Raw genomic sequence first — 14,802 nt, forward strand, 5'->3', positions numbered from 1 at the left:
AAGTCAGATTTTCATGATATGTCACCTTTAAAAAAAAAAAAAGAGCCGAATTCTGGCACAAGCCCCTACAGATTTTTGAGTGTGACCCAAATGCACTGGTGCTGGCATGAAACACAAACTTTGTTACCGGTGTGTGAGTGTTGAGGTGGTGAGATGAGGAGCACTCTCTCGGAGAGATCGGCCTGTGTGTTGAGCCAGCGGAGCGGCCCTTGTTCTGCTAGGCTTCCTCTCTCCCACATGTCGATGACGACGCATACTCCACCACGACTCTGCAGACTGTCAGCCAGGAGCATCACAGAGCGCTGGAACACACTGTCTACTGCAGGGTACACGAGCAGCACGCGCACGGACGCAGCGCGCCTCGAGCCACGAACCCAGCGGAAGCTTTGACCTGAGAGAGTGATCAGAGTAACATACTAACACACTACTCTTACCGCTTCTGCAGTCTGTGTCCAGAGGCCTGCTCTGCTTTTTCAGGCTCATGAAGGTGGATTGGTTTTAGAGCAAAGTGACATATATCTAATGCAATAAAGTGACTGCACCTGTATCTCCTGCACCAGCTTAAAGCACTTCACAGTGACATCATCTGAGAGACAAAGGCCCAATCCCAATTCTACCCCTTAGCCCTACCCCTGTTTCGCGCGTTCACGTGAAGGGGTAGGGATGTCTCGATTCTCTTTTGGTTGGAGGGGTTGGGGTAAGGGGAAGGGCCAGATAGCCCTTCAAACGAAGATTTTTCGGGACCACACTTCAAACGAAGGGGTATGAATTATCTCAGCGTAAACCGGCTACAGCGGCTAAATGGCTGCCCGAGCGAACAAAAAGACATAAATGTAAGCAATTTTGGCATTAATAAAGATTTTAACGAAAAGTAATCATTTGTTTTGTTACATTCAATCGTGAGTTCATATTTACGGTCATGTTACTCAAAGAAATGTTTGCAAAAAATCGCTAAAGTTTGCTAATATCATATCATTACTGACATGCAGGATAGTGCCACAACATAGGCTATTTTCATGTCTGATCAGGGCGATAACCACCATAGACATTGAGGAGGGCTAGTACCCCCAATAATTATAAATCGCTAAACCCTTTTCTGAAATATTGCCAATTCGAGAGAGAGAGAGAGATTAAATTTGCGTGTGCGTTTCTCTTTTTAGAGTGAGTTTACTTCAAAAACAGCGATTTTATCCTCTAGTTGCTGGAAAATATAACGAGCGATTCAGTATTTAAACTGTTATTAATAAAAGTCGTGGGGCAGCGTTGACAAGTTTCTTTGCTCCTGGATGTATGAGCTGCGCGATATCTGGTGTGTGTGTGTGTGTGTCAGTAAGCAGCGCATTAATATAGAACAGTAATTAAAGGCTCTAATGCACACCAGCACATATACGTATAGTAGTGGTGTCCCAATTCTTAGGGGAATATTTTCCCCCCTACCCCTTGACACTCTGTTTCAAGGGGGAAGGGGTAGGCGGAGGGGTAGGGGAAGGGGTATAAAATAGAATTGGGATTGGGCCAAAATCTGCTGCTCATTTTTGGCTGCTCGCTGTAGATGTTACACTTTCACGTGCACAAGCTCCAGAGTTCATCAATAGCTCTGGATCAAACCCGGAGTTGACAGAAATCGTCTAAACTGGGTGTCAACTCTAAGCCTACTCTGAAACAGGCCACTGGAGATGTGTCCATAATATCTCATATTTCAACTATTATTGACCACATCCCTGTGTGTAGAGGTGTAAAATTTGAAAGCAAGTTTTAAATCCTTTTCTTTTCACTTACACATGATGCAGCAACAGAGAAGCACGAAGAGAAGCGCCAGCACACATCCAACACCAATGTCCAAAGCAGATCTGTCTGGAATAAAACACCCCGAGAGTAAGCACAGAATTGCTCTGAACAGAGAAGCAGTGAAACGAGAAGATGAGTTACAGGATACTCACTCGGACAGTTCACTTTTTGAGCCTCCGATTCACTTGCTTTCTGACAGTCTTTAAAGTGAGGCTTTATCTGCCATTATATAAAACCAGATCAGTGTTAGTAAAATCCTTCTTTATTATATGTTTATAGCTATTTCTATAGTATATTTTTGATCTTTTGTCTTTTTTTGGGGTGGGGGTGAGGGGACAGGTCAAGGAGAGACGGGAAGTGAAAGGATACAAAAGGGATGTATTTGCAGAGAATATGTTATGAAATGAATTTTAATTGTTCTTATTCCACTGGAATTTTTGTTTTCAGCAACATTTTGTAAGGTTTTATGATTTACCAGATATCTGTATTGGAAAACAAAACTACTGACAGAGAAAATGACTTCCCACATATTTTGACCAATGAGATTGGATAATGTTTGATTAACACTAGATTAGGGAACACATATTCACTGTTAATTGAGAGTTTTCCCTCAATAAACTCCTAATTTGCTGCTTATTGACAGTAAGTAATGCAGTTGTTGTAGTGGTTATGTTTAGGTATGGGGTAGGATTAAGGGATCTAGAATATGGTCATGCATTAATATGTGCTTTATAAATACTAATAAACTGCCAGTATGCTAGTAATATGCATGCTAATAAGCAACTAGTTAATAGTGAAGAGTGTTCTCTAATTCATAATAATTAATCTTATAAAACATCTATCAATTTCTAGCCACTGAAAAATTTCCATGACATTTCCGTTAAATGTCCAGGTTTTTTTCTTGACCGAATAACCCTGCATGCATTCTAATAAAGCATATATTATTTTGAGGCTATATGATGTGCATCACAGACATCATTCAGGTAAAGATTAGGTCTTATTTTATAGTTACCCATATCTTAAGGTCTTCACAGGGACCCATGTATTCCATGTATTCTAGTTCCACTTCACATTTTTCTACTTTGCATTCCTGCAAGACAAAGAAACAAAAATGTTTTGTCTTTTTCCACTTGTTTTTCACTTGTTTATACTTAAAACAAGTGAAAATAATCTGCCAGTGCAGCGTATACAATATACACAAGTAAATATAGCAAATTTATTTAAATGTTTTTTTCGGTGACACACCACACACATATAATTTTTTCCACTCAATTATGTCATAATAACGAGATGCCATGTTGTTAAAACGACAAGTTTTTCTCGTTAAACGACATCTTTTCTTGTAATAACGTTATGTCGTTAAAACGGCATAATTATCTCGTTAACCCTCAAGCATCCTTCGTATAGCAGCCCTTAATTGGTCCTTAGTGGATAAATTTGGCCTATCTACTATCAGTTTATGCAATTTGTAAACTATCAATTTATGCAATTTTTGTGATTTTTTTTTACCTCTAAACATACCATATTTTTTTGTTGTATTTAATATTTATTTTACTTCAGTAATATATATATATATATATATATTTATATATATTCCTGTAAGTTCAGACAGCGAAAACCTTAAAATTTGGTGACTTTGGTGACATATGATGGTATAAAAATATCAATAGCCAGAATTTGGCTATATTACTCAATGGCTGCATATACTGTAGGCTGAAATAATTGTTGTAATGAACTTAGCCTCTTAAGTTTTAGATTTGATCACAAGTTAAAATTGTAGAATAAAAAAATTAAAAAAACACATTTGTGTTGGGTGAGACTTAAGCCGACGTGGATCAGCTGAGAGTCAAGCTTGACTGACGTGACCTGATGTGACGCTGAGCTTGACTTTTGTCATATTTTCCAGCTGGTTGAAGTGTTGATTTGTCCTTTGAATTAGTTTTAGCATGAAATTAAATGTTGAGGAGAAACATACCCCTTTCCCTCCAACAGGTTTTAGCAGTAGATGTGTGCTGTTTGTCAGTACGATGGTGTGTCTGTCCGCCACGAGGCTCGTATTGAACCTCACCACTATTTTATCTCCATGAAGCACTGAATAAATGTCAGCATTCCACTGAACTTCAGCTAGCAAGTCAATCAAACAGAAGAACAGTCAGTCACCAAAACACTGAACAGCATGTGATGAAACCACTAGCACTGTTTATTAAACTTCATTGTGTGAATGATGCCTCAAATCATGTGTGCTGCTGTTATTGAACTCATCAGACGCACAGTTTTCGCCTTTCCACCTCGATCACAAGCTTACCTTGACATCAGAGCTGTGTCTGAAATGTATATAGTGCACTATTTCAGACATTAACACATTTAGAAGTGAGTTTGCATGTTGACCCTGTGGAGCTCTGGTTTTCCCCACAAACCAAAGACATGCAGTATAGGTGAACCGGAGACACTAAATAGTGTGAGAGTGAATGCGTGAGTCTATTAATTGAATGAAATGGACTATATGACATTCACTAAATAGGGAATAATGAACGAGGAGATATAGCACAGACTATTGCAGACATGAGGCCAACTCGAACATCATGGCAGTGCGTTTTGCATGTCTGAGCACCGCTCTCATTTGCATATAATATTTCAGGAAGTGCCTGTAGATCTCAAATGAAACTTTAAACACAATGGGTGGAAATTCATCGATTTGGTGGCATTCCTGTCTGTCTCTAATAATGTATCGCCACGTAGAAAAGAGGAGATAAAAGGAGTGGCCATAAGAGCAAATAAATCTAACCTGTTCGGGTCTTCTTTTCATATTCTTCATTCGCTCCATCAGACGGTGTTGGAATATTATAGGCAGATATGTAATAACTGGTTGAAGGACAAACAGATACATTTGGCACAGTGAAACTGAACCATAACTGTCAATCAAGAGAAGGAAAAGATTAGGACACAGAATCAATTACGCTGTAAAACAAACAAACAAAAAAACAACTTTTAATTGGTTAACAGTACTTTCCCTTACTATGCATGGCGTGTTGTAGTACTAACAGGGCAAGTGTAATTGTACAGTAAAATACTGTTGAATGTACAGTTTTTGGAAGAAAAAAGAACAAGTCATTTATGATTTAAAAAAAAAAAAAATTATATTGACATTCCCAGAAGTGACACATTTGATTTGTTGAAATAACTATCTTTCTTCTTAGGTTTTTCTTATCAGTCATGTACATTAGGGTTTATGTCACATCTTGTGTTGTTAAATGAATGTTTAATTCATTATTATTTTAGTGTCAAGTGCATTGCCATGACAATGTGCAGCTTCTATTATTATGATGGTTAAAGGATCAAAACAGTTCAGTAGCATTGTGGTTATGCTAACTCAGTAAAACAGGGCTGTTGGTGGATTTACTGGTTTGTTTGTTTTGTTTAACAGTTTTAAACTGTCAAAAAAAAGAGGTTGTTCTATAAAGCTGTTCACATTTTTACTGTAATTTTACAGATTGTTTTTACAGTGTCTGTGAGGCTCAGTGCTCTTCGACTGTGATGTTGTAGTAAAGGCACTGATGACTAGTAGTTCAGTTCACCATTTCTGTCCTTTCTTTACCTGTTCTTGACCAGTGAGGTTGATTCGCTCGGAGGTAAATGGAGGCTGGTACTGACATCTGTAATGTGAGTCAGACTCTCTAGAAAGTGTTATCCATGTGCCAATAACACTGCGAATGCTGCCTAAGAAGACAATGTTCAAATTGACACATATTATGTACAACTCCAAAATATTGACTATTAACATTTGCAATTTATAGCCTCATAAATTTACAGCCTTTGCCATTCACACTGGCTTTTTCCTGCTCCCATGATGCAACACAAACAACATACACATCATTAAAAGTGGTAGATGACCACTGTCCGACAAACTTCAGCTTAACTGCAAACCATCTGCTGAAGTCATGTAGTGATATTTGTAGAGCGGTGTGATCTGATGTGAAACTAATGTGATCAGCTGGAATTGTGTCTGATCAGGCTTTTCTCTTTTCCGTTTGCAAAAAGCATTTTTCATGATTCTGCAGTTTTTAATCACATTTTACTTTTCAGCGTATAGTAATTTACTGTGTAATTTAACAGTTTCATTAAACACGTCGTAAAGTGTCACATGTCATTCCAGCCATATGAGAATAATATAGACACATTTTTACCAAGTTTATTCACCAACCAGAAAAGAGACAGAATAAACTCAGAAAGAATCAAAACCACACAGAACTACAAAAAAAACAAATCACTTACTGTGATGTCACTTACTATCAATATTAATGGACCATCTTATAATGAGAGAGGTTTGAGATTCACTCAGCTCCGCAGTCAGCTCATGTAAGGGTGAAGGGTTAGATTTATGGTTTTCAAACCATTCATTGGGTATTTCATGCTCTAACAAAATAAATACATACAAATAAATAAATAAGAAGAAGAAATAGAAGAAAGAAAGAAAGAAAGAAAGAAAGAAGGAAAGATGTATTTTAACACTTACCATCTTTGTAACATGTGGCAACCTGTGAATATCAAACGAGATAAATGGTTTAATTAAGCTCTGATCAAATGATTTTTATAAAATATTTCTGCTATGAGATGACAGTGTACTTACTATACCGAGAGAACTGCTGTCTGAAGTTGTCCACTGGATTAAAAAGAAAAAAGCAACAATTTCCCTCATGCAGTCTAGAAGTTCCATTTGAACAGACCTGAACACAAATCTCTGCTGAAATGAGCCGTGGCTCTGCTTTTATATCTTCTCCAATAGGAAACGCCCACACACCACATGCACACAGCAGCAGATTGTCATCAGCCGATGTACTGCTGTCTTCCAGAAAAACCCTCCTCATAGAAAACATTAAGTCACCTTTATTTATATAGCGCTTTATACAATACTGATTGTGTCAAAGCAGCTTTACAGTGTTAAACAGGAAAATAGTCTGTCAATAATACAAGAGGACAATAACAAAGAGTCATTTTTCAGCTAAAGTCAGTTCATTGATGATTCAGTGATGTCATCATCCAGTTCAGCTCTCGTCCAATAGTATCTGTGCAATCAGTCAAGCGTCTCCAACTAAACAAGCCAAAGGCAACAGCGGCAAGAACCCAAAACTCCATCGGTGACAGAAATGGAGAAAAAACCTTGGGAGAAACCAGGCTCAGTCGGGGGGCCAGCTCTCCTCAGCTCTCGTCCAATAGTGTCTGTGCGATCAGTCAAGCGTCTCCAACTAAACAAGCCAAAGGCAACAGCGGCAAGAACCCAAAACTCCATCGGTGACAGAAATGGAGAAAAAACCTTGGGAGAAACCAGGCTCAGTCGGGGGGCCAGCTCTCCTTTGGACAGACAAAACCAGCATGGTGTGGTTTAATGCCAGGCTGCAACACAGGTCAGATTGTGCAGAGGACTCGTATGGTTCCTGTGGTCTTGTGCCGATGGTTGTCAAGGTGATGAGGTCTTCACAGGGGCTCTGTCTCTGGAGCTCATCTAGTTGACGTGGTCTCCGCTGACATTCAGGGCTGTAGAGGTCGTCTCTAGGTGCTGATCCACCATCTGATCTGGATACAGACTGGATCCGTATGGCTACGGTGACCACGGAATAAGACTGAAAGAGATTAATATTACCGTAGATGCCATTCTTCTTATGATGTAGCGAGTAAATCAGGTGTTATGAGAAGTGTTCCCAGAAATAATATCTATCTAGTTAATGTCAATTTCATTTAAAATGACTCTAGAATGTTTACTAATGTTAATTCATATTTAATAGTATATTCTTATAAGATTACTGATCAATCATGAATAAATGGTTCACAGATGACCATTTTACATTAAGGTACAATTTTGCAGGTGAAGTTTATATCTCATGAATATAATATATAGGTGTGCGATGGCGCCGCAGACGGCAGCCTCATTGTTTGGCTCTCCAGTGTTTGTACTGTTTTTGTTAGTTTTTCCTGTTTTTTGTTTCTCAAACACGATCAGTTTTACCAGGGATGAGCTGCTGAACATTCGGCAGAAACATACTTGGCAATAAAGCTCTTTCTGATTCTGATTCTGATAAATCTCAAGTTCGCTGGAGTCCACCCAAGATTAAGGATCACTGAAAAATAATTAAATATCAAGTCAAGTCATCTTTATTACTATAGCGATTCATACAATACAGATTTGGTCAAAACAGCTTCAGAGTGATAAAGAGGAAAATAACAGAATTAATTATGAAAATGTAACTAAATTTAACTATGGACACAGTTCCAGTGGCGGCTGGTGCAAAATTTTCTAGGCAGGGCATCACATTCAACAATTGTAGCATACATCCCAGTATAACAAAAGGAAAAATATTAAGACTTGAAACATTTTAAATAAAGATAATTGTTTTACCACGTTCGAAATTAAGTTTGAGGATGATTCCTACAAAACTGTATTTTCTGCAATTCTGTTTTTTTTTTTTTTTTCATAGTTCACAATTCATTTTCTATTGTATAACTACAAGTCAAGCTGCAATACCAAACAGGACCACACGGAGATGCCAACAAACCAGTATACCAGTTGCCTCAACCTGACTGAATATAAATCTATATATGGATCGATTCAGAATTATTAAACAGAGCAAAACACAATTAAAAAAAGCTAATAAAAACAATCTGAATGTTGTGATCTGAAGGCGGCTCGACATGAGCAGTGAACAGTTCCTCTGTCAGAGTGAGTGTTGATGATGCCCATATGTATATAGTGGCGAGGCTACATAAGTAGCACTGGCCCACCCAGATTGACGGCTGGCCCGCCCAATCAAATGAGGGAAGAAGAAAAATCCTTCATACATTACATTCTCCACTTTTTCCCGGACATGCCCTCTTTTTGGACCTAAAAAAATGCGTCCAGCATTTTTAAATCGATTTCTAAATTGCCCAAAACGTCCGGGATTCGGCTTTTCATTGTTTGCGTTTTTGTATTAGAGACCTGCGAGGGAATGTTTTCCGAATCTCGCTCCCGCTGAATTTCTGACCATTACCACCCGCTCCTGCGACCTGTATGTTCCGCTCCCAAAATTTTTGTGTCCAGTCTCGCCCGGGAGTCCAGGAGCCGCTATCAATATGCGGAGTATATTGTTTCATTTTTGGGTGAACTAACCCTTTAAAGGGGTGGTTCACTGGTTTTTTCTAGGCTTGATTGTGTTTATTGGGTGTAGTCTAACATGTGTTAATGCTTCGTTTAAAAAAAAACTCATTATTTTTCATATAATTGACCTTTATGCCACACAGCTCTGTCCCTTCTCTGAGAAACGGGCTGATCTTTTCCTGTTTTTATGAAGCCCCACCCTCAGAAATAGGCGATGGGCTCTGATTGGTTAGCTAGCCCAGTGTGTTGTGATTGTCAAAACCGCCTCTAGCGCGTGTCTAAGCGTCCCGCCCCTCACCTCAGCGGCATGTGCTCCGAGTACGGCAACCGCACTCGCGTCCATGTTTAGTGCTTCTCTATGTGAAAATAAGTGTATAATTGTAATTCATTGCTGGAGATGAGCTGAATGAGCGAGAGAGAGAGAGAGAGAGAGAGAGGGAGAGATGCAGAGCAGGGGGATGTGAGGAACAGTATTAAGAACCGCTGCTTTTGAGCATTTTTTTGAGATTTTGAAACAAGTGAATCCATTAGAATCCTTTGAAGACAGAATCGCGATTCATATATGAATAGATTTTTACGTGCACCTCTAGTTTTCTTCCAGCGTGGGAGGGGCTAAAACAGACTCCGCCCACAGCGCGCAGCAGGACAGTCGAGTGGGAGGAGTTAAGGCTGATTTATACTTCTGCGTCGGACCTACGCCGTAGCTTACGTATAGACGCACACCCATACGCCATAGCCTGACGTGCACCTCTCCAAAAATCTAACAGCGCGTCAATTCTACGCAGACCGCAAGCGCTGTGATTGGTCTTGACTAGCGGTTTGCATGTGTACTGCACGTTGACGCGGACACCGCGTATAAATGAAAACTGACGCATAGCCTACGGCGTAAAGGCTACGGCGTAGGTCCGACGCAGAAGTATAAATCAGCCTTTACACTCAGAGTCCTTCCACACCTCTCCAGTTCAGCTGTGCGCACCGGATGAAGATCACTACATAGTAAGATGTTTTTCAGTCTGTGGTCACTTGTAAAGTTATGTTTCTAACTTCCTGATATAGAAAACAGCAACAGCTGTTGTGATTGTGCGGCTTTCGAGTAGGTTATAGGCCTTTGTAGCTCATCAAAACCTTTCTGGATTACAAACAACAAAACTTCAGTTTATCCACCAGTCTTCTTCTTATTTGATCCTTTTGATCAAACTGTGATCCAGTCATGTCACAATCTAGGCTTGTGTGAATGCTACTCAACCCTAGTAGATACACATCAGAACACATTATTCTTGTTCAAATAAAATCATTAGAAATTAATCATTATTGCTTTCATAAAATGGTTACTTCATATTAAATATGCATACATTAAATATTTAATAAATCAAATATAAATATTTAAGGCACTATTTTTTTTTCATTGAAATGTTGTCACAGCCATAATCATGTAGTAATAGGGTTGTAAGTAATTGCAGCTGTGCTGATATTCAGAACAACAACACAATTGTAAGTGTTATATTACTTTTATACAACAGTTCAATGAGCAAGAAGTTAATATTGAGTGAGACTTTAGACACAATATTGGTTTCTTTGCACGTTTTTGCTCTGCAAATGAAAATAATTCCAAACAAAGTCAAAGCAGAATAAACTACTATCTGTGTCTGAGGAAAACACAGCAGAGCTGCTTCATTCTTGAGTGAATCGGTTGAATTAATGACTCGTTGATTCAATGACTCACTCATAAAGACACTGGGTACCTCCCAATCTGAAGGCTGCGTCCTAGTAAGGCTGGCTGCATATCTTGGCTCCACGTCATCAAGCTTGGTCGAAGGATGTCTCAGTTTGAAGTCTTCGTTTCGAATCCTTCATTCGGCCTGTTTTGAAGGATGCACCAGATTCACTTTGCAAATGAATCACATAATGCTAAACTGTGTGCATTATGCTAAACGGTTGTGATTACCTGTACTGCGTAAATAGAAAGTCAGTTAATATAAAACTTTTCAATATAATGTATTCTTCAAATGACAGTTCTAATCATATTTTCATGCCGTGATCACGGGGACGGAAACATTTGACGTAGCTATGCGCACTTACTAGACCGTCTCATTCTAGTGGTTAATGCTGAGCAGGACTCTAGCCTTGAAGCCTCAGAAGGACTGGACTAGAAACCATCCTCACTAGGCTGCAGCCTTCCGTTTGAGAGGCACCCTGTCACTTCTTTTGTGAATTAATCAATCACTGCATTTGAATGAATGATTTAATCACTTGCTCATAAGTCACTTGTTCCTGAATGTTTTTGAACGAATCGTCTGAATGAATGATTCAGTGACTGCCTCATAAAGAGAGTCACTCTGTGGATTGATAATATTCAAAATAATATGATGTTCAACTAAGTATTTAATATGTTTATTTAATATTTAATATTTTTTATGTTACCATGAGAGTATTTGCAAGTAAATTTAAACTACTTATGAAAGAGGTCTTGGAAACGAATACATCTGTTTGATTTTCTAGTTTTCATGAGTTTAATATTACATGAGTATAATAGTAATGGTGAAGATTTACTTATTAGTGTTTATAAATTTATGGACTGTAATCTATAGTTAGAAATTGCACTTGGCAAGTGTAATATAACATGTAGACTTTTCAGTACATCCTAACCCAGCATCAAGCACAATGAATTTCATGAACTCAGTGTTTAATCCAGTGTGTGTTTTCTCAAGGCCCCCGATGACCATCAGTGCAGCACTTTGAAAGCTGAGAGCTCCATCAGTATGCCATGTCTCTCATCATCTGTGAGGCTCACGTCAAGCCTTCGCAGGTACATCGGTGTGCCACGCTTGCCAAACTCATGCCCACTGCTGCAGCAACACGGGTACAGCAGTACGGCAGTAAATAAGAGCACAGCGTCATACAGCTATGTGATAGTCGGGGCTGGATCTGCAGGCTGTGTGCTGGCCAACCGTCTGTCAGAGAACGCATCCGATTCGGTGCTCCTTCTGGAGGCGGGACCCAAAGACAAGCAGCTGGGAAGCACCCGTCTGTCCTGGAAGATTCACATGCCGGCTGCTCTGACCTATAACCTCTGCGACGACAAGTACAACTGGTTTTACCACACGCTACCTCAGGCGCATATGGACGGCAGGGTGATGTACTGGCCTCGTGGCCGTGTCTGGGGCGGCTCGTCGTCGCTCAATGCCATGGTGTACATTCGGGGACACGCCGAGGACTACAACCGCTGGCAGAGCGAAGGGGCCGAGGGCAGGGGCTACGATCACGGTCTTCCGTACTTCCGCAAGGCCCAGACGCATGAGCTGGGAGCGGACCGATACCGAGGGGGCGACGGCCCACTGCATGTGACGCGAGGAAAGAGCAGTCACCCTCTGCACCACGCGTTCATCGAAGCGGGCCAGCAGGCCAGATACCCCTTCACGGATGATATGAATGGATTCCAGCAGGAAGGAGTGGGCTGGATGGATATGACCATCCACAGAGGTGAACATTAGGAAAGGAAATTAGGGCTGGATGATAAACCATATCATATGTGACCCTGGAGCACAAAAGCAGTCTTAAGTCGCTGGGGTATATTTGTAGCAATAGCCAAAAAACATTGTATGGGTCAAAATTATAGATTTTTCTTTTATGCCAAAAATCATTAGGATATTAAGTAAAGATCATGTTCCATGATGATATTTTGTAAATGTATCAAAACTTAGTTTTTGATTAGTAATATGCATTGTGTTACGTTCCCCTCCTGTCTAGGGGTTTGCGAGGGGAAGTAGCAAAGGGAAAACGCATAAATTAAGAAAAAGAGCGGCAAGAACACACTTCAGTCCTCTGTCCCAGAGTGAAAATGACACCAATTCAAATGTATACAAAGATGGAGATTTATTTACAAAAAGAAACACAATGAGTTTAACAAAGAGATAGGGAGCAATGGCTCAGGAGAGAGCAGGGCCTAAAATAACAAACAAAACAATTAACTATTTTAGGGAGTAGCACTAACTTACCTCAAACACCCAAAAGAAAAGAGAAATAAACATAAAAATTCCCTCAACTCCCTAACTGAACCAAAAACAGGGATGAAAGTATTATCCAAAGAAAAAGGCACTCTCTCCCTACAGCTTCCCTTTTAACTCCCATATACCAAGGAATAAAAGTAGCTTCTACTTACACTCTTTTAAGTTATAAGACTAATACACCTCTTAAATTTCCATGTCCCCATTTCTGGAGAGCGCATCAGCCACAATATTATCCGTGCCTTTTATGTGTCGGATTTCGATATTGTAGTCCTATAGTTTGAGGGCCCAGCGCATCAATCGCTGGTTAGAAGAGGACATGTTGGAAAGGAAAGTCAGAGGGTTATGGTCTGTATATACCGCTATTGGGATGGCACTACTCCCAAGGTAAACTTCAAAATGCTGCAGGGCCCACAGTAAGGCCAGGGCTTCTTTTTCGATTGTGCTATAGGCCTGCTGATGCTTCAGGAACTTCCTGGAGAAATAGGACACAGGATGCTCGATTCCGTGAACATCCTCCTGAATCAGGACTGCTCCGGCACCAGAGGTGCTAGCATCCACCTGCAGTTTAAATTGTAGGTCAAAGTTAGGGGCAATCAGCACGGGAGCATTACACAAGAGGTCTTTTGCAGCTTCAAAAGCTCTGTCACATTCATAGCTCCACTTAAAAACTCTTGATGTGCTTAGCAAGTCTGTGAGGGGAGCAGCTACAGATGAGAAGTTCTTGCAAAAACCTCTGTAGTAACCTGACATGCCCAGGAACCGACGAAGCTCACGTTTGTTACAGGGTTTAGGAAAGTTTAGAACGGCCTCGACCTTAGCTTCAACTGTCTTTACAAATCCATGGCCCACCTTCTTCCCTAGGTAGGTCACTGTGGCTTTTCCCACCTCACACTTAGCAAGGTTTAGGGTAAGAAAAAAACAGACAGGAAAAAAAAAAAAATACAGAAAGAATATACCTTCATAAATGAGCAGGGCACTTCATATTTTTTTCCCATAATTAAGCTTGAATAGTTATTTTCTGTTGTGCAGTTGGTCGCCCCAAAATACCCTTAGAGATTTGTGAACTGTAGCAGCTATGTATTCTAAATGTAGGAATTTAGCCTAAACTAATGAATGGCACACAATGAGAGTGCCAATCTCTCAAAAACCATCTCCAATGTTTTAATGTGGTCCTCCCACAACTTAGTATAGACCACAATATCGTCAAGATAGGCATCACAATTGGGCACATCTCCGAGGACAATATGCATCAGCCTCTGAAAGGTGGCTGGTGCATTGCGCATTCCAAAGGCGAGGACACCATATTGAAGGAAGTGGTCTGGGGTGGCAAATGCCGAAATTTCTGAGGCACGGACAGTCAAGGGCACCTGCCAGTTGCCTTTCAACAAGTCCAGCTTCGTGACAAACTCAGCCGATCCCACTCTGTCTATACAGTCCTCCATTCTGGGGAGTGGAAAGGAATCTGCTTTTGTAACTGCATTGACCTTGCGAAAATCTGTGCAGAAACGAAAAGTGCCATCTGACTTGGGAACTAACAAACAAGGGGAGCTCCAAGGACTTTGACTAGGTCGGGCCAGGCCATGCTGTAACATGTACTCCGCTTCAATTTTCATGATGTTACGCTTAGCTGGATTAACCCTGTATGGGTGCTGTTTAATTGGTTTAGCTTGCCCTACATCGATGTCATGCTCTAGAACTGAGGTTCTGCCTGGCACATCAGAGAACAGTGACCCAAAGTGTTGCATCAGCTGAATAATCTGCTTACTCTGGTCATGACTTAAGTGAGCAAGGAATGTGGTCAAATCTTTCAGCACCACAGAGTTTTGCAACCTTCCACCAGTTTGATGACTAACTTGAGCAGCTTCTTGGCTGCACGTT

At 40.4% G+C, this 14,802-nt stretch overlaps 1 protein-coding gene and 1 pseudogene across 1 annotated transcript in view; one reads left to right on the forward strand and one right to left on the reverse strand.

Annotated features, from left to right (window-relative positions):
* il17rb (interleukin 17 receptor B) overlaps positions 1-6,509 on the reverse strand; it is an 8,059-nt gene extending 1,550 nt beyond the window's left edge. The window contains exons 1-10 of the mRNA XM_016480708.1: positions 6,416-6,509; positions 6,302-6,323; positions 6,076-6,201; positions 5,384-5,505; positions 4,574-4,700; positions 3,764-3,912; positions 2,801-2,878; positions 1,941-2,007; positions 1,780-1,854; positions 128-391 (exon numbers count right to left, since the gene is read on the reverse strand). Coding sequence (XP_016336194.1) covers positions 128-391; positions 1,780-1,854; positions 1,941-2,007; positions 2,801-2,878; positions 3,764-3,912; positions 4,574-4,700; positions 5,384-5,505; positions 6,076-6,201; positions 6,302-6,323; positions 6,416-6,502 — 1,117 coding nt within the window. The 5' untranslated portion in view covers positions 6,503-6,509. The remainder of the gene's footprint in view (positions 1-127; positions 392-1,779; positions 1,855-1,940; positions 2,008-2,800; positions 2,879-3,763; positions 3,913-4,573; positions 4,701-5,383; positions 5,506-6,075; positions 6,202-6,301; positions 6,324-6,415) is intronic.
* A 5,165-nt stretch (positions 6,510-11,674) lies between these two features.
* The window catches only part of LOC107684461 (choline dehydrogenase, mitochondrial-like), a 21,857-nt pseudogene continuing 18,729 nt past the window's right edge, over positions 11,675-14,802 (forward strand).

This window comes from Sinocyclocheilus anshuiensis, unplaced genomic scaffold (genome assembly GCF_001515605.1).
Source record: "Sinocyclocheilus anshuiensis isolate Anshui unplaced genomic scaffold, SAMN03320099.WGS_v1.1 scaffold397, whole genome shotgun sequence".
Classification (NCBI taxonomy): domain Eukaryota; kingdom Metazoa; phylum Chordata; class Actinopteri; order Cypriniformes; family Cyprinidae; genus Sinocyclocheilus; species Sinocyclocheilus anshuiensis.